This window comes from Wyeomyia smithii, chromosome 3 (assembly GCF_029784165.1).
Source record: "Wyeomyia smithii strain HCP4-BCI-WySm-NY-G18 chromosome 3, ASM2978416v1, whole genome shotgun sequence".
Classification (NCBI taxonomy): domain Eukaryota; kingdom Metazoa; phylum Arthropoda; class Insecta; order Diptera; family Culicidae; genus Wyeomyia; species Wyeomyia smithii.
The window spans coordinates 248,376,065-248,394,978 of record NC_073696.1 but is presented as its reverse complement, the minus strand read 5'-3'; the positions used below and the strand labels follow the sequence as shown (position 1 = coordinate 248,394,978).

Below are 18,914 nucleotides of genomic sequence, written 5' to 3'. Positions count from 1 at the left end.
TTATGCATGGTGAAAAACAGAACTGTATAGTTCTTGGCAACAAACGGCACAAAAACTGTGTTGCCGAAACGATAGATTTTCTCTTCGCGCGACTCTATATACACATAGACTCTGATAAATGTGAATGTTACTCGGTTTCACCGCTCATATACTTTTCTTGTTCTCATGATATGAATCATCTGGAAAATATTTTATATTAATATTTATATTAATATTTATATTTATATTGGGTAAATTAGGGTTACTCGCAAGCTTACGAGTAACTCAGATAAAAGCTGTCTTGCCCCTCGTGTAGAGTTTTAAAACGCTAAATCTGACTCTTCTGAAGTACAAAAACACTTCAAATAGACGAGAAAATGTTCACCGTGCATGAATGTACCGAGTGAAGTAAATTTTACCAAGCTTTGGGTTTTTCCATTTCTTCGTGTATTCGGTAAACTACTTTATCGACGCCATTTTCAGTTTCTGTTGAGTGATATTTGCAAGACGTCACATGTATAAGCGTGTTTTTTCGATTTGTTGTGTACAAACAAACACTTAAAACAGTTCGTTATTTCATCGTAAGAACAATTATTGATTGGTTGAACTTGTTCGTTACATAGTCTAACCATGCCGGATCAAATCCAGTATTCGGAAAAATATTACGATGACGTATATGAGTATCGTCACGTAATCCTTCCGCCAGAATTGGCCCGTAACGTACCAAAGTCGCACCTCATGACTGAAACGGAGTGGCGTAACCTGGGCGTCCAGCAATCTCCGGGTTGGGTGATGTACATGGTACGCATTGAATAATTTTTTTAACAGAACCTCATTCTTGAATGCAAAACGATCAGTTTTCGATCATTGGTCCGTCAAATCGAACGAGTAACCGACTCGATTGAAAAAAAAAACCGACGACGTATTCAATAATAAGGTTATAAGTATGAGCACTGTTTGAACATAAACATTTTTACAGATGCATAATCCCGAACCACATATATTACTTTTCCGACGACCGAGAACGGATGTACCAAAAAAGCCGGGCAACAGTGGCAGCAGCTCGGGCACCACCGGACAAGGATCCTCAAAATTGACTGTATAAATAATGCTCTCTAACATAATCAACTTATGCCTTAGTCATATTTCTCATTATCATTAAATTCATTTCTTTCCAAGAAACGAGATGTTAACTTTTTGTATGTTGATTTATTACAAATGTCGATACATTAAATGGTTTTTATTATAACTGTTTTTTTTCTGTTCAAACATTACACATCCTTCCTTCAGAGCGTGTCTTCCGATTTGAAGTTGCTGGAACCGAAACCAAGTGTAGTATATCACAGTACTTTGTGCTTGGAAATAAAAATTTCTGAGCGCAGCGAGTCAACTGGTCTGGAAAATAATTAAAATCAATTAGTCTTATTCGCGACGAGTCTTACATAAAGTGCAGAAAATGCAAAATCAGAAATCATTTTTATCGATCATATTACATGTCAGTCGGGAAAAGAAGACATAAAATATTTAAGATATCATCACCAATTTGAATTGCGGTAGATAGTCCCAAGAGAAAATTTAAATACAGGAAACAATTGATAATTATTTCAAGATTCAACTTTCTCTCAACGAACTTATGACAAAAGAAGCAAACTATTGATATTACTAGAAACATATTGCGAGTAATTTGCTTCTTGGTGTATTGACACTTTAAATATTGATTGCGTATTACATTTTTCTCACCTTTAAAATGGCTTCATTGTTTTTCTCTGTCGTCAGTAATTATTGCCTGCAATGAATAAAAAACGAATTTAAAGCCCAATTTCAAAAACAATTGGATAAAGAATTTGTTATTCTTGTTACAATGTCAGTAATTGGAAATAAATATAATCAATTAAATTCATCAACACGGACCAATTATTTTCATCATAAATATTAAGCAAAACTTCTTATCTTATCGTATTTCACAATCAAGTGGAATCTTACTTACCTTAGCAACAAAACCACAAAGACAAAGCGTAACAGCATGTTTGTCAATGCAGACCTGTAATTGCAGGAGAAAACATTTTCATGAAACAAAGTATACATGTGTTCTGAAATTTTACTTAAAGAAAATATAAATCAGACAAATAAACCTGAGTTTATTTGCAGCCAAGTTTTTACTATCATGCACAAATGCTCAAACGGTAATTATTATCATCACTTAGAAAAAGTATTACAAGAATATTACTTTAGTAGTTGAAAACTTACCTTTTGCAGAAATATCATCAGGGAAATGTGCATACCAATTAGTTCGCCACACTCTACAAGAAAAAAAAAAAAAAGTAAATTTTATTCCAAGACAAATGAGCAAATTCTTATACGTTGGTTGAAGTTCTAATTCAGAAGAGGTTTGATAGTGAAATCAACTAAAATCATAAACACGGACCAAAGTTATCATCACAATATAATGAACGTAGGTACTATAAAAGATTTGAGTATAATGCAAAAAAAAAAAACAAACATACCGTAAAATAAACTTCGAAGTTTCCTAAGTCTAACAGTAATATTGCAATCCTGCGAATAAGAGGAAAAAGCCTTTAAATAATGCTACGATCAATTCAAAATTATTATATTTTGCGCATATTTAAAGTCAGACAAATAAACCGAAGTTTATTTGCAGCCAAGTTTTTACTATCATGCAAAATTGCTCAAACGGTAATTATTATCATCATTACAATAACGATTGCGCTAAAATAATAAAAATTAAGATCTTGTTGAAAGTTTACCTTTTGTGGGAATATCAAGATAAGGCATTGTTCATACATCTATCGTGTATAACTAGCGTAACAGTTGCCGATAAAAACTCCTGTATAGTTTTGTGCACCGATGGAACCCTACCGTGAGGAAAGAAGGAAACCGAGTTTTAAAATAGGTATACGATTAACGTCGCATCAGGAGATGATAGGAAGTTGGTATCAGAATAAGTGGATGGATAGTAAAATCAACAAAAATCATAAACACGGACCAGGATTCTCATCACTCAATATACGCGACAGAGAAAGTCTTGAATAATTAATCTTGAGACTTGAATAATTACCGTATTGCGTTGCTGGCTGTGTTCTTTCCTGAACCTCTAGCCGTTCGGATGATGATCTCTTCAGCAGTGGTAAACTCCTCTAAAACTGGCTACTTAAAACATATGACACTGAGTGCATTTAGCTACTGTAGGCTATTTCAAGAGGTAGCGTTGTTAGGTAGGCAGAGTGACAGTCTTTGGCCGTTTGGCTCGTTTTCAAAAAACCTAAAGAGAAATAATACCTGCATGAGTTACTATTGTAGCCAAATAAACGAATAATGTTGATTACCTTACGAGCGGATTTTCTCGGGAACAAATTCATAAGCAGGGCCTGCAAGAAATCAAACATCTATTAGTAAGTTTTCTTAATTTTTGGCGCATTATAATTGACATAAATGCAATCGAACGGGGCCTCTATAGGCTGTGTGGTAGCTTAAAACGATAGGCTAATCTACAGCGCGACTTTCAATGTCCTATAGTAGACAGGTAACGCCAGGAGATAAAAACCACCGGTATTCACAGAGAGTCAGTAACTATTGCAAGGTACAGTTTGTAGAAATTAAATGTGACATTATAGCTATCAATGAGCAAAAATTGAATAGGATTACCTTAGCAGAGTAACAAAATGTCAAACGCTTGATCGCAGGCTAAAAATCATTCGCAAGCGTTTTTGTAGGTATGCAGAGTATATGTGCTAAGGTATCACACTTTCAGATACAATTGAAAAGTTGCTATAATGCACAGTAACAGTAGACGTTTTCATTCAAAAACATGTGAAATAATTATGAATCCGGTGAAACAGTGCAGACTCAGGCGTTTCATCATCTGGACTTTGAAGCATTATTATGTGCATGTTCATGATGTGTTTGGTGTTGCTTCCTCAGATAATCTACTCTTAATTATTGCTAATACCGTAGACTCGATTGATCTTAAAATATTTTTCTAATGTTTTTTCTCTTCAACTTGGTATGAGTAAATCAGGCCAGCGAATACAGACGATGTTCAAAATAAAACAGAAAAAAAAACTGAAAGAAATACGGAATCTGTGCGTAGTATATGCCTTTTTTAATTTTTTTTTTATTGTACATGCTAGACTTATATGGTGCTCAACAGAACAAAAATATTGTACCTAACAATGATAGCGCTTGAATTTTGAGTTTTAAATTAACTAATCTTCAGGATCTCAATAAAATAACATAAGAAGCAAAAAGTTACCAGCAATTACTTACTAAACGATACATTGCGCACTTTGTTCATTCAACAAACCAAGTTTTTTTGGAGTATAATATTGTTGTAGTTCAATTCTAAAGCATTGATTTTCATGCCGTAACGTAAGTTTACATTATTACTAATTTGATTTGTTAGGAATAATGGTTCAGTTTTGTAAAACATCAGTTTTTTACAAAAAAAAAACAACATAGAATCATATCTAAACATTCAATTTTGAAAAACTAAATAAAAAGCATCTTTGTGTTTACATAACTAATGTTACGGGTTGTGGTATAATAACCCATTTTGTGAATTATGTTCAAATTGTTCATTTAACTTATCTGAACGTTTTTTTTTTTTTAATTGTGGTAGAGCATGTCGGGTTCAACTATTTTTATGCAATCGAATCCGCGTAGCTGATGTCATATGTCAGTACAGGCTAGGAGTAGAATACTCAGAGACTTATTAAACACTGCTTCAATCAACATTCTATTAAAATGCTTTCTAGGTTTCTAGCTGAGAGATAAACCCATATCCAATAAACACCGGTTACAGTACCCTGGTGTGGGTTCTTACTGATATAAATACATTATTAGAAGTGATGTTAAATTTGAATGAAAAGTGTATAATTAAGAACAAACTAGTTAAACAATTACCTATTGACTTTGTCGACACAGTATGTATACTAGAACCTCAGCTATTCACACTAGGTGCGAAATCCGCAAGTAATTATTCCTTCGTGTTTTTACAATACACTGCTGTTCCATTTCACTTGATGAGAGAGCTGGGTTGTTATAGGCCGATTTTCGCCTTATCCAACGAACATTATTTCGTTATTACGTTAAGCTGAAACACAACACGGACTGCCTTCCCTTCGCCGTTTTTTTATTATTTTTACAGTAGCAACGCAGAAATGGTCAACCTCCCGTCAACTTCAACCCCCATTCATCGCGCATCAAACGATCGAAACATGGAGAATACACGATTAATTAGTTAGCTATCATACTAACGTTACTTAAGTTAAATGTGAAAGTGATGATTGTTGCTGAGCTAGGCTGCATTTTCCTCTCAACTCTTTTAGTAAATCGATTTCATATCACCGTTTTTGTTAAGACTTAAGAGTTCAGCATTAGCTTAAAGTTCCCGCTACAATGGAATCAAATACATTCGTTACACGGTTTATATCCATCCGTACAAGTTGGCAGAGCTTTGAAATGAGTGGAGCTTTCTTCTAAGATCATTTTTCAATCCTCTGTCGAGAGGTCATTGCATTAGCTCAAGCAGCACGTTCTCTCTGTTAGGAGATTTGTTTGTATTTGTGTAAAGTTAAAGGCATTGGCAATTATATTGCTGGTGGTCCTTTTTGAATCCACAACTGCCAGTATTTTTTTTGTTTAATGGATGTGTATAACAATCTTTGTAGCCACAACGAACAAAAAAAAAAAGATAGTTTAAGAGCAATTCAGATTATATGCAAATTAGCGATAATAAATTGTAGTTTGACAAAATATTTCACGATTATCTAAGTCTCTATTGTAGACGTACTATTTAGGACGCCTAAAGCACAGATTTAGATTATTTACTTTCTATTTTATGCACATACAGTTGTTTTGTTTTAAACTCGGGTGCCATTAAGAACTACTATCTCACTTACAAATCAACATATAACCGATCCCTGGAGTACCCAACAAAATAATAAAAACCGAATAGGATAATTTTTCGAATTTTTAACGAAACGCTCATGTTTGTACATCGAGTATAATAAAACCAACAAAAAAATACCGTATGATGTTGTCACTGGACAACTCAACTATGATTGGATTTCATTTATTTTGTTTTTATTTTTATGCCCAGCTGAGTAGCGTTAATACACTGGAATCTAAGGCTGGGACTTTTAAAAGGAATCTAACAGTATTACAGACGAACGTAGCCATGTTGAACTCAACTTTTATTCGATTTCAATAATTAAATGAGAAAAATCGAATGATTTAGATCGGTCATAGAACAGACTGATCTTCAACTTGAATTTGTGTCATGTCGGGAGTTTTGATGTAATTCAGTTCTACTTTGTTTGATAGGACGATTTCCTCATAAGCTTAAAATGCAAAGACAGACTTCTAAATTTACCCGTACATGTACAATTGGATTGGATTTCTGGTTCTGTATCAGTGCGGCAATGCATCAGTGCAGTGCCGAACCTTAACCTTGTTTTTAAAATTACGAAAAAATTGCATTATTCATGATTGACTTTTTTTCGAATGTGATTGTCTTAAGCATCTTTATAGAGAAAAGTTTATACAGTGACGTTTCAGATATCAGATAGTGGATGGGGCGGGGCCATTGAGATTTTCTCGGATCACGCCTTTCATCGCATAGACCAGGTAAGTGGAGTTGCCTTCTCTGGCATCAATGATTGGTACATACAACTGGCAGACAAATTCCAACAGAGTAAAAGGTTTAGCAAACGTTTACTTGTTCGCTCGAACAATTAACCTGTGATTCACAGGTTGATACCTCTTAGAATTTGAATTACATCTCGAATACTCGCATATAAGCGTAATTTTTACTAACATGGTTGTTTTCCGCAACGAATTGTTCTTTATAACGTAGTTAGACACGTAAACACGACACGAGTAAAACACGACTTCCATAAAGGTAAACCGATATTCGGTTGCACGCGACTCTCGAGCTGAACTTAAAAAAAATAGACAAATTATATCACAAATTGACAAATCACATATAGCTAAACAGTTCTATGACTAGTGGAGAGACGATCGTCAGCGTTTTTTCGACACTTCAAAGACAATAGTTTTACGAAAAAGGGTAGATCAGCAATCTTTATCAATCAAGAAAAACAACAGTCAGACACACGTGCACAAAACTATCAAACTTTCGACCCACACAAATACAACCATTTCACCCGAACACTTCACTGACGTTCTCAGTTCATTGTTGCAGTTACTAAGTACCTGGAAAATAAACTATTTCATTAGTAAAAAAAACATATTTTTAAGCGAGCAATAATTCAGGTTTAAAATTCTGTGCAGTAATACGAACAATACCAGACAATGCCGAGCCTGCATAGAATTCAGCACCATGAAAAAAGATAATATTGTTAGAACTCACGTTTCGGGAATCGCGTCCCATAAAATTGTGTAGTTTCAACACGTCGTTCCCTTAGTTTTTATATTTAAAGAAGATAACAAGGCCAAGATATTTATATATAGCAAACGATGCAAAGAATAGACTTTTTATATTAATTTATAAAGAATAAAGTTACTGTACTAAGGGAACGATACAATTGTTTTTTTTTTTTTTTTTTTTTTTCATTTTGCAATAATTTTTTTTATCAATATCCCGATCTGCGAGAAGCAAAGTGATCCAACATACCCGGGCAACTGAGAAGCTAATATTGCTACTGCTATAGACGCTTTGAAATGTGTTATTTTCAATGCTAGGAATTATTATGTACTCTCAAAAAAATAACAAATAAAATTAAGGAATATACGCAGACGGCAATATCAATACCTGCGTGGTTCTACTTTAACACAACCCTAGGCTCATTATTTTGAAAAATAAAAGTTTCTCACTGTGCATAGAGCGTATTCCAGTAGTTAGGACGAAGATCATATTCTCTTACAAATGAATAAAAAGGTCAAAGACATGCTCAGTTAGTTGAGAGGATTCTTAATTTGAATTTGGTTGTTGTTTATTCAATTGAAAATGGTGTGTCACAAGTTCAGATAGTAATAAATAATGATGACAATTGACTTAAACTTAATTGAAAATATCTGGCAGTAGTACTTATGTTTTAGTCGCAAAAAATCTTTTTAATATATTTAGATTTTACATAGAAAAAAAAACTACATTGGAAAAATTTGAAATGCGCCAGTCATTTTGTCAACTTACAGAATTGTCGTTTATGACAACCTGAACCTAGAAATTCTAGATTTTTTTTTTGTGACTCTTTCTGTTCTAAAATAACTTATCAAATGGTGCAAAAATATTGTCGAATTTTCTCGTCCCAGGAATGGTTGAAACCTTAGAAGATTTAAACCAAGTTCTGGCCACTTAACCTTTAACTTAAATCAGTCGCACGTCGTAAAGTAAAAAAAAATAATAAAAAAAAGAGATTCATTTGCAGTGAATTCAATTCGTTTAAAAGATCCTGGGTTTTAGACATCAATATCAAGTTTATCGTTTGATTTGTTTGACTCTAAGAAACAACCAACGATGTTACGTGAATTAAAATTCAACTGCAACTTCGCGATTAACCAAATCCAAAGCAGCAAATTACGACTGATAGTGATGGATTGAAGTTAAAAAAGAACCGAAATAAATTATAAAAATTAAAAAAACCAAAAACCATAAATACTCTGTTGGATCACTTTGTATTTAAGATACATCATTTAATCTACTAAAAAAATGATGTTTATTGGCGACGATGGAAGATTCGTCAAAGCTTATAATTTCTAAACACACACCCAAAAATTATTGTTCCAATGAATATCATTTATATTGTTATTATTATTACACAGTGATTTTCTTAGATATAATCTTACTTATGTCTCAATTTATGAATAAAAATTCTCTCATGTAAGGTTGGATTCTAATAATTTACTGTTTAAATATGCTCGTCTAATCCGTAAAGGAACGCGGACTAATTCAGAGTGCATTGCTCCGGAACTAGTTGCGCGCTACAGCAGTTTTATGCTATTACATACGCAATGGCGTAAGAGACTTTAGTATTTTTTGTCAAAACTCTCATTTGTCGTTTTGCTGCAATTCTCAGATGTGACAAATCCAAACATCAAAAATAAAAAAAAGACATTAAAACACAGGTCGCAATTAAAGCAAATGGAGCGATCTGTGTATCGGACCACTGTTCAAGGATATTTTAAGCCTTCAACTTTAAAATCGTCTTCTCTTGCTTTGGAAGTCATCATTGTTGCGACGATCATTGTTATTCATCCAGTTGCGATTGTTGTTTGCGACGCCACCAAAAGCATTGCCCTGTCGCTGTGGTCCACCGCCGCCTCCTCCTTGCTGGTTGTTCTGTTGCTGTGCCTCATCGTTGCCAAAGCGTGACTGTCTATTTTGACCATGTTCATAGTCACGAATCTCCTAATGAAATCATAATTTAATTGGATAAACGAATATTACGATTAAAGTTTTACAGCGAGAGGATGGAGGTATGTGAAAAGCCGTTGTTTTTATAAGGCTTCACGCAGTATATTTCGCTGCCAATTTGGCCAGAAGAAAGACTTTTCTGTAGCTGATTGAGTTTGGACGAAAAAACTCTACTATCAATTACACGCTGAAATCTCTGATAGTAGACAAAACTTAAAACATACAATTTACCAAGCATGTGTTCGTAAGAAGGCACAATTTGTTGAATATTATTTGCATTGCATCGCTAAATAGTGAGATAACAAAAAAAGACAACGAAGATAACGCTCTATTCTAAATGTGTCATACGAGTGTTTATTTTATTCACAGAAATACAGTAATAACTGCACCATGTGCAGTGTTCATTTCAAACAAATCATTGCGGAACACCAAAATTGACATTTCTATTCTGGATGTACCTATAGAAAATAACCTGAACAAGCAATCAGTTAGAAATAAAATCAACTTTTAGAAACTTCTGAACCGATAAATTTATAAGCAAGAGTCATTGATAGTGAGAAAGAGGATGGTAAAATATTAAAGGAAAATTCTCAGTCACACTTCAGTGAGATCCAAACGTGCGATCTCTTGGGTTACTCTAGTCACCCAACCAAGTAGATGTGAGACTCGGGCCAAAAGACATCGCTTGTTGCGTTAGTTAACTGCAACACAAGCAGTATATTTTTGCCTTTTTGAAATTAAAAAAAAAAAACTTTTAACATTTTTCCGGATTTTTTACCCACTACCGCAAGATAAGGGAATCAACAGTTCATGCTTCCCTTCTCTCAAATGCAATAAGATTCCCAAAGTCGATGAAAATCCTCATACACCGACAAAAATCGAAGGCCTACAGAAACAATATGAATAAGGAACGATGTTTAGAGGAAGTCAACTTGTGTATCATAACGAAACGGAAAAAGTTTTATACAAAATTACGAAGAATTTGAGGACAGTTTTCCCTTTGAACATGAGAAAAGTTTATTCGCTGTTGTCTACAGACACGTGACGCATATTTCATGATGAGAAATTGAAAAATAACGGCCCATTTATAAACCACGTGAACGATGGGAATGGGAGGCGATGAAAAGCAATCTGAAGTTTTCGCAGCTTTTCCAACAGAAATAAATTAATTTTAATCATTAATAAACGACAACTTTTTCTTATTAAGTGAAGAGTGGGGAGAAGTAAACGTTTTATTTCACTGGTTGATCTTCAACTGACCTAACACACAACAACATTTATCTGGAAATGATTTCTTCAGATAAACGAAGCATTACTTCTGTCAATCTAAAGTGTCGAAGCTAAAATGCGGTTCTGCCACGAGAGTGAGGATATATATGTGATGACTCTCAAGCACAGTGGCATCCGATGCCTGAGCGGACCGCATTTTACTCCGTCTCTGGTTAAATCTGAACAAAGCGGATGAGAACAAAACAAGGATACAGCTGGCAGTTTAGTTGACCGAAAACCATGTTTTATCGAAAACTCGTGAAAATCAGACTCCGATACATTATATTTGTGTAAAAGTTTATTTAGCACATTAAAAATTTACACTTACACGTCGCATGGGTGAAAAACGGGGTCTAACATCAAGAGACGCACAACTACAACAGCCATCAAAGCTGTCACTGCAACCTTGCAGATATTTTTGTTTATGAGGTCTGTTTGTACCCTTAGTAAGAGTACATAATATGTAGATGATGGTCCAGCATCGAATAAAACGAAAGACGAGCGCATATTTTAATACTAACAAAATTAACGATTTCATTTTTTGTTGGTAAACAGGATAGGACAGTAGGGAGTAAGGGTAAAGGAAAGGTCTACTAGAGTATATTTTTGAGAGAGGAATCAGTTTTATTTCAATTAAATTTAAATTTGAGATTTCAATCTAGGCGGAGGTGGAATATGAGTGGCTCCTAATGTACTGTGAAAAAATCACAGTGACGTGAATAACTTTTGCAATAAAAAGGTGATATTTATAATACTTGTATTTTTGCCACAGTAAAAAGTCAAAAGCATATTAGCTGATTAAGCTATAGTTCAGCTAGAACCCACCTAATAACAGCTTAACAAACCGTAAATCACCAAAATCGTTTGTTGAGTAATAATGCGTACACAAAAACTTGAGGTTTTCGTTGCTGATAAATGGATGAATCATTCAATAACGGCGGTATTTTAGTTTTAGTTTTGAATCTACCCTATTCATCCATACCAAACTCACAGTAAATCGGCATCATATTCTAATCATATTTCAATCATCATATTTCAATTTTGAACCAAAAAACTTGCTTTAGTACAATGGAGTAATATTTCTAGATTCATTTCCAGTTCAAGTAAATAGTACGAAACAGACTTTATAAACAAAACTGTAACACTCGTATTAGACATATTGTTAAAGCGATTAGTGCGGTATCTTCGTGCCGGCAAAAATAGTTATCTTATCCTTGGATGATGAGGTTTGTTTCTTGTTCACACATACTTTATTTCATCAATGAAGGGACTATTATTATTATTCAATTAAAAGGGGAGTGAAGGCACAGTGGACAACTTTAACAAATCATTCTGTCAGGCGACTAACGGTTTCTAGGTCTGTCACGATATAAGTTATTGTAGTCATATTCTCGCCTTAACTAAATTAGTAGTTCTGCTATTAATGGTATATACCATTGCAGACAATAGTGGTGGAACTCCATATTCGAAAACGCACAAAAAGGTCAAGCAAAAGACTTCACGTTACATGCCGTTTTGTAGAAGCACCCTTATATGATTGACGACGGTACGTACATATAAAAAATGTTGCCTTTTTCCACAAACCTGAGTATGTGTCATAGCCAGAAATGCAATTTTCCAGGGGGGATCTATCTGTCAAATATCATGTAACCAACATATTCGGCAACACGGCGTTTGTTTTGGTTTTTGTTCTTTTTGGTCATGAAATTGATCGATGTGAAATATTATAGAATTGTAACGTTTTTTATCAAAACTCGAGAAACCGCGGAAAACTTTCATGAATGTGTTGTGTAGTGATTTTTTCCCTCATTATTGTTCCTAGTTACAAACATCATGGACCAAAGTTGATCTGCGATAACGCACACATATATGTAATTTGACAGCAGTGAATCCCCTCTGCAATTTTCGATGATCTAGTTATGTATTGATAAAGTGTGAGTGTAAAAAAGAACGAGGAGATATGAGTGCGGTCGTGTGCATCACAGAAAACCACAATGTACGTGCAGAAAGTAATCGTTTCAACCAGGGATGTTACAGGCTTAATTTTAATTATACTAGTGTTTAACCAACTTACAAATACAGAAACTTGCGTATAAAAATTACAAATTTATAAAGGCATGAGGTTTTTAGGGTTTTGAACAAAATTTACAGGTTTTATAAAGATAAACAAGCTTTTTGAAGATTGGTGGGTAGTACAGATTCAACTGCGACATTCCTGGTTCAGTTTTTAGAATGTTTAGTTGATAAGTAGAAACCTATCCGGTTATTCTCGAAGATTAAGGAAAAGGAATTAATCGTCATATCAGGAGTTAAGCGTGAGCGACTAAAATGATTACTTATTCATACGATAGGCATTATTCAAAAACCACTCGTCGAAATACAACGCTGGTATAATTTTAAATGCTGAAACTCCACTAATGTTAAAAATGAACAAACGATGTTAGAACAAAAAATATTTAATCCGAACTCTTCAATTAATTGATCCTAGCGTATAAATTATAGCGAATGTTAAAATAACGTATGATGCGTAAATCACAACGATGATGCTCGTTTGATTAAATTTGCTTTTATTTTAAGTATTCGATACGGTATGACACCAAACAATAGGTGCCCCCGTTCTATTTCTAATGCTAAAAAATCCGTTTTTGGCGCTTATGAGCCGTTTAAAAAACAATTTCGTGTCGGTGTGAAGTGTTTCTCTAATATTTCCAGAAAATATAGTGATAATTTTAAAGTAATAATTGTTTAAAGATAATTGCATATCAACTTAAGGAAAGCTTCTGCTTGAATCAGCCTTTTAATCTATATTTGCTATCATTTCCACACAAATTCGACAGTACACACCGTTTCATAGTTTACTAGAAACTAATACGTACTTTAACTGGTATGTGTTCGTTCAAATACACTACAACTTCTGTAGTATAAGTACAGATTTGGTATATATTTCTGGCGTATATAATATCGTATAATCGCGTATACTCGAACCGTTTTTTGGAATAATGCGTCATTCTCTAACTAGTATTGTCAGTTAGGTTTTTAGAAATTTAGAATTAGAAAACAAAACTGTAATAACGGGCAGTAATAACCTCCACGGCTATATACAAGAAACATTGCTGCAGACCTCGTACACAATAAGTAGATTTCGAAATACATCGACAGCCTGTTGACACAGTATAAAATCGAGCACTTCACACAAACAACAAGAAACCCGTCAGTAGTCACCTATACAGTAGATTGTCAACAGTTGCCAACACCGACCCTCGAGATTTTATCACAATGAATATAGTAGCATATTCAACCGGGATTCTATCTTAAACATGCTACTCATAGAACATAATGTAGAGTACATAATACAGAACGTAGATATCCACGACACTGTAAGTACTGCTGAATTGTGTAAGAAAACATGGACAATTTATCCAATGGATTGCAAAACATCTAACAGATCGCTTAGATTATTGAGTTATAGAAAGCAGCAGAATTTCTTTCTTCTATTGTCATTTAACATACTATCGAAAGCAGGAGTAAAGATTCGACTTACCATTCCGCCGAAATTGTTACCAGGGCCACTGTTTCCGCCACCGCCACCGCCACCACCATGGCTCATCAAATCGAATGGACGACGATTATCATCATTGTTATCGAGTAATGTCATTTGTTGGTTCTGTTTCAAGGAATCCTAAACATTATTAGTCGTATTTAGCGCAATCATATTTACATGTCTCACCTGCATAAATAAGGTATTTTCCTGCTGACGGCGGTGCATTTCATCATCCGTACGTTTGATGCGATTCTGCATCTCCTCGACATCATGCTTCATCTGCAGTTCATTGCGAGTCTTTGCTTCAACAGCTTGGCGCTCTTTCATCTCCCATTCGGCCTTCTGACGATCACGATCTTGTTCTCGCATGCGAAGTTCTGCAATGATTAAAAGCTATGAGCAAAGTGAATAGTGCACGTAATCGGATAATAAAATCAAACATTAGTTAATAAATTTTCAAACAATCGAACCATAGAACCGGATCGGGGGTTCGTTTTAAGAACTTGGATTAACAAGTCGTTAGCGGCTAAGTTTTGGTATAAAATTGTCAGACTTTTAATCGATCACAATTACGCTGTTATATGACTTAAACGCTACTAAACGATTAGTTTCTATATGAGGACAAACATAAGACACTATAGTGTAAACATTCCAAGGAACATACAACGGACCCCGCTGATTTGGCTAAATAAACACACGCTAATAAATGAATCGTAATTTTAACATACGCTCTCGTAACTGCTCGGTCTCGTGTTCATAACGAGCGTATTCCATCTGCGCTTCCAGCTTCTCCTCCTCCATGATCATTTCACGTTTTAGTGCTTCGGCTTTCTGCTTATACAGTTCATGCATATGCTTCCAGCGTTGGCCATATTCATGCTCGAAAGAACCAATTTCTGCAAAACGTGGACCAGCCTATTGAAGAAAGAGAAAAGGAAACATGAAAAAAGTTACTCTTCTGCATGTTTTTAAATGGCTTAAGCTTCAAAAATTAACGTCCGAAAACGCACAACTTACCTGTCTCGATTTCTGAAAGTCCGGAATTTTTTTGTTTAGTGACTTTTCCGGTAGTCCGTCTGTGTCATCTTGATAAGTGTACGGTTCAACAATGCACGGTCTTAGCGAAGATGTCAAGAAGTAACACTTTTCTGTGCAGTAACGCAAGGCTGACATAGCACCAGGCTTGTTTTTAAATTCAACAATACCCTCTCCGGTAGATTTGCCACGTTCGTCAACCTGAACAGAAGCCCGCTCAAGCGGACCAAAAACTTCGAATGCCTTGTACAGAAGTTCATTACTGATAAATGGTGTCAAATTACGGACGCGAACAGCAGTAGCATTAGGTGCGAAACGTACTCTCAAGATACGGTTCTTGCGCGACGTTCCGTCTAATTCCCGCTTAGCTTTCTCCGCGTTTGAGAAGTAATCTACACGCACAAAGGCGTAGTTCTTCTCTTTATTCATGAAAACTTCCGTAATATCACCGTATGGCCTAAACAATTCAACCAACTCTTCCTCGGTCACATCATTTGTCAGATTACCGATATACAATCGGTTTCGACCGGAAAACTTGATTTGCTCAGATTCGATTGGTGGCAGATCCATTAGCGGTCCTTGCAGCATGCGCAACTTTTCATTAATGAAATACTGTTCGCCTGGACCACTGCGACGTCGATCAAAGCTTTGATCACCCTGCAAAGATGCAAAAATATTTTCTGTAGACACATTTAAGTTTTACGTATAAATAAGCAATCGTTAACTATTAATACCTTATTTGGAAAGAATTTTCTTTTATCGTAGAAACAATGAATCTGATTTGCATGCATGCACCTGCTTCAAGAAGGTAATTTATAAATTATTATACATCATGGGATTAAAGCTAATTTCAAAATTCACAAGTCCAGCAAGTCAAGTGGCATGTTGGTATGAAAACTAAATTGCCCTCTTTTTGTACGGTTTAAAAAAAAAAACAACCAAGAAAACTATCGTGAAATAGGTAAATCATCTTGTTGAATTCGCAATTTGAAAGCTAGATGTAGGTATAATTAAAACTTAAAAAAACGAAATTTTCAATATTTGAGGATATTTGTCACAACTTTTATAGATTCTTGAACTGCAGAGAATGTGCGATAAAAAATGAAATTCATTATTTCTATTTTCGTCACCTTTGCATAACTTCAATAAAAAAACTGTACAACCAAATTCAACATCGTTTTTCTCTGTGTGCAGTGGAATTTCTTTGATAACGAGAAACTATAGATTCTAACCGAAAGAATTTTCAAGTGAAGCTGGTGAAAATAGAGTTATCATCTACTCTTCTTCTAAAATATAGTTCTGCGACGTATGGTTCATGAGTTATGGATGTTCAAGCAAATTGGTAAATTGACATGGAATTACTCAACTTTTATCTTAACCCGGATCAGCCCAGAATTTTTAGTGAATATTTTAACTTTTTAAGTTTTGATAGCTACTGCGTCTACGTCGTCTACGTAGAGAACTAAACTAGTGAAGATGTGATGTGTGTTCTCTTTCAAGCGGCATCTATTGGTGTGCGTAAAAGTATTGCCAAATAATGAAAATGTCATCGAATTTGATTTTAAGTCGAGAAATGTTCAATGTGTCAATAGATGCCATATGGCATCATTGGGTTAATTCGGGTTAAAGACCGATTACACAATTTTCCACTGGCATTGGTAGTTTTACTGAATATATTGGTGGCTTAGCTTATCTAAAATTTTCCAATAAATATTGAAAATATTGTAAACCCGAACGTACGTACATTTGGAATATTAAAAATAAATGGTTTTGACATTTCGAAAAAATGATTAGCCATTTCATTTTCGAAAAATATTAACTTAAAGATCGCGTGAAGGTAATAGGTACACATTGCGATTTACATAACCTTTCACGACTGTTTGAAAAAAAAAATCTCTTGAGCAAAAACTATTAGAAAAAAAATATTATAGAAGAGACAAAATATCGAGTTTTCTACTGTTTAAATAAAGCGGAACCACGCATGGGGTTCTTTAAAAATGAGGCAGACATTCGCCATCTTGGAACGCATGCATACCGCTTTGTAAAAATGGAGAAAATGCCAACTAGCAGCTTTTCAGCCGCCATCTTGTAAAAAAGAATCAAAAGCAAAGTATTCTACTTTTTCGATTGAAAAACTTGATTATACGTACATCATTTTGATTTCTGTTCCGGTTGCCGCCACGATTACCACCGGGTCCGCCTTGGCGACCCTGTTGCTGCTGATTTCCGTCGTTATTTCCATCCGGATTATTCTGTTGCCGATTTCCACCGCCACCGCCACCACCTTGGTTGCGATTATTGAATCGATTTTGGTTGCCGCCGCGATTTTTGTTCTGATTGCCGCGATTCTGATTTTGATTCTGTCCTTTACCACCCTGGTTTTGCTGCTGACCACCGGCGCCCTGGTTTGGCTGGCCACCTTGTCCCTGGGCTTGATTACCAGGATTACCACCAGCCTGCTGCCCTGGATTATTCGGCTGCCGCTGCGGGAGCGGAGTACCGTTAACTTCTGGCTTTGCTACTTCCATGTTTACGCCGGTTGAGCCACTTGTCTATCAATTTATAATTTTATTGAACACTTAAGGGCAACAAATTGGCCGATTCGTGAATGCCAATCGCACTTCTCAGAACTTGTCACCAATCAATTAAAATCACTAATGCGAAGAACACCTAAACTCAACGCACCGTGCGACAAGGTCGACAGTCAAAAGCAGAATGAGAAAGTTTCTGCAAAACGAGGAGAAAATTTACACGATTCTAGTACCTGTAACTTGTACTAAACAGTGCTGCCCGATTAAATACACACAGAAACAAGCTACTGCAACGAGTTATTTCCTACCTATCCAGCTTTTTACGCACCATAATGGCGGTCGCTATAATGCGTGTTCGTAATATGCCACGGGGATAGCATCGCTGTCAGCTACCATACATTTGACGCGTTACCAACATCACTGGCACTGGCACCCGAAAAAAAGGTCTGTTTACCCTTATCTTATGTTGATTCGGGCAAACCGGCTAAATGTTGACTGCAATTATTGATAGCATATCAGACAGTTTAGAGCCATTTCTTAGGGTTTTTAAATGGTATGTGATATTCTTAGTGATATTTATTACATTGATTGTATTTTAAAACAAAGTGAAGCAAATTGTGACAGCAGAAAAAGTTGTTTTCCGGACTTTAATCGAAACAAAATGAAAAAAAAACACAATAAAAAAAACTCGGCAAAACAATCAATTATTGTTGCAAAATCAAGGGTAAGTTTGTTTGTGAAAAAAAGCTTGATTTCCCGTTAAGGTTTTTACATGGTATGTGATATTCTCAGTGATATTTTATACATTGATTGTATTTCAAAACAAAGTGAAGCAAATTGTGACAGCAGAGAAATTTGTTTTCCGGACTTTTATCGAAACAAAATGAAAAAACACAATGAAAAATACTCGGCAAAATAATCAAGTCTTATTGCAAAATCACGGGTTAAGTTGTTTGTCTGTGAAGAAAAGCTTGATTTCCCGTTACAACGAACAACCAAATAAACAACTTAATAATGAAAACAGATACCTACACTGCATATTCGACAATTGCGTGAGATTTTCAAATTTGGAGTATCTTCTTAAGATTTCACGCATATTTTTAGCCCATGTCGATAAGCTTCCGCATCCTTGGGAAATCGATAAAATTCAATGCCCGGACCGGAA

The 18,914-nt window shown here is 35.2% G+C and overlaps 2 protein-coding genes and 1 non-coding gene across 6 annotated transcripts; 1 reads left to right on the top strand and 2 right to left on the bottom strand.

Moving 5' to 3' along the window:
* Window positions 1–458: 458 nt before the first annotated feature.
* LOC129732988 (cyclin-dependent kinases regulatory subunit-like) lies at window positions 459–1,228 on the top strand. Its single transcript, XM_055694496.1, has 2 exons — window positions 459–780; window positions 959–1,228. The coding sequence occupies exons 1-2, from the start codon at window positions 610–612 to the stop codon at window positions 1,082–1,084; spliced, it is 297 nt and encodes a 98-aa protein (XP_055550471.1). The 5' UTR covers window positions 459–609; the 3' UTR covers window positions 1,085–1,228.
* On the bottom strand, window positions 1,174–17,942 carry LOC129732987 (hrp65 protein-like). Of its 4 annotated transcripts, none has more exons than XR_008729405.1 (13): window positions 17,369–17,942; window positions 15,201–15,875; window positions 14,912–15,098; window positions 14,370–14,560; window positions 14,184–14,321; window positions 3,324–3,365; window positions 3,056–3,259; window positions 2,745–2,852; window positions 2,484–2,532; window positions 2,227–2,279; window positions 1,967–2,020; window positions 1,720–1,765; window positions 1,174–1,374 (listed from the first exon to the last, which is right to left on the bottom strand). XR_008729405.1 is itself a non-coding variant. In XM_055694494.1 (6 exons), exons 1-6 carry the CDS (start codon window positions 17,744–17,746, stop codon window positions 9,155–9,157), a joined length of 1,782 nt encoding a protein of 593 aa, XP_055550469.1. In that variant the 5' UTR covers window positions 17,747–17,942; the 3' UTR covers window positions 8,735–9,154. The 4 variants fall into 4 exon arrangements, 2 of the variants coding, with proteins under 2 accessions (XP_055550469.1, XP_055550470.1); XR_008729406.1 differs by having other exon boundaries at window positions 14,184–14,306; XM_055694494.1 differs by lacking the exons at window positions 1,174–1,374; window positions 1,720–1,765; window positions 1,967–2,020; ... (3 more) ...; window positions 3,056–3,259; window positions 3,324–3,365 and adding an exon at window positions 8,735–9,367.
* On the bottom strand, window positions 1,839–1,909 carry LOC129733509 (small nucleolar RNA U18). Its single transcript, XR_008729585.1, has one exon. It is a non-coding gene; the product is annotated as a small nucleolar RNA U18 (small nucleolar RNA).
* Window positions 17,943–18,914: the final 972 nt, after the last annotated feature.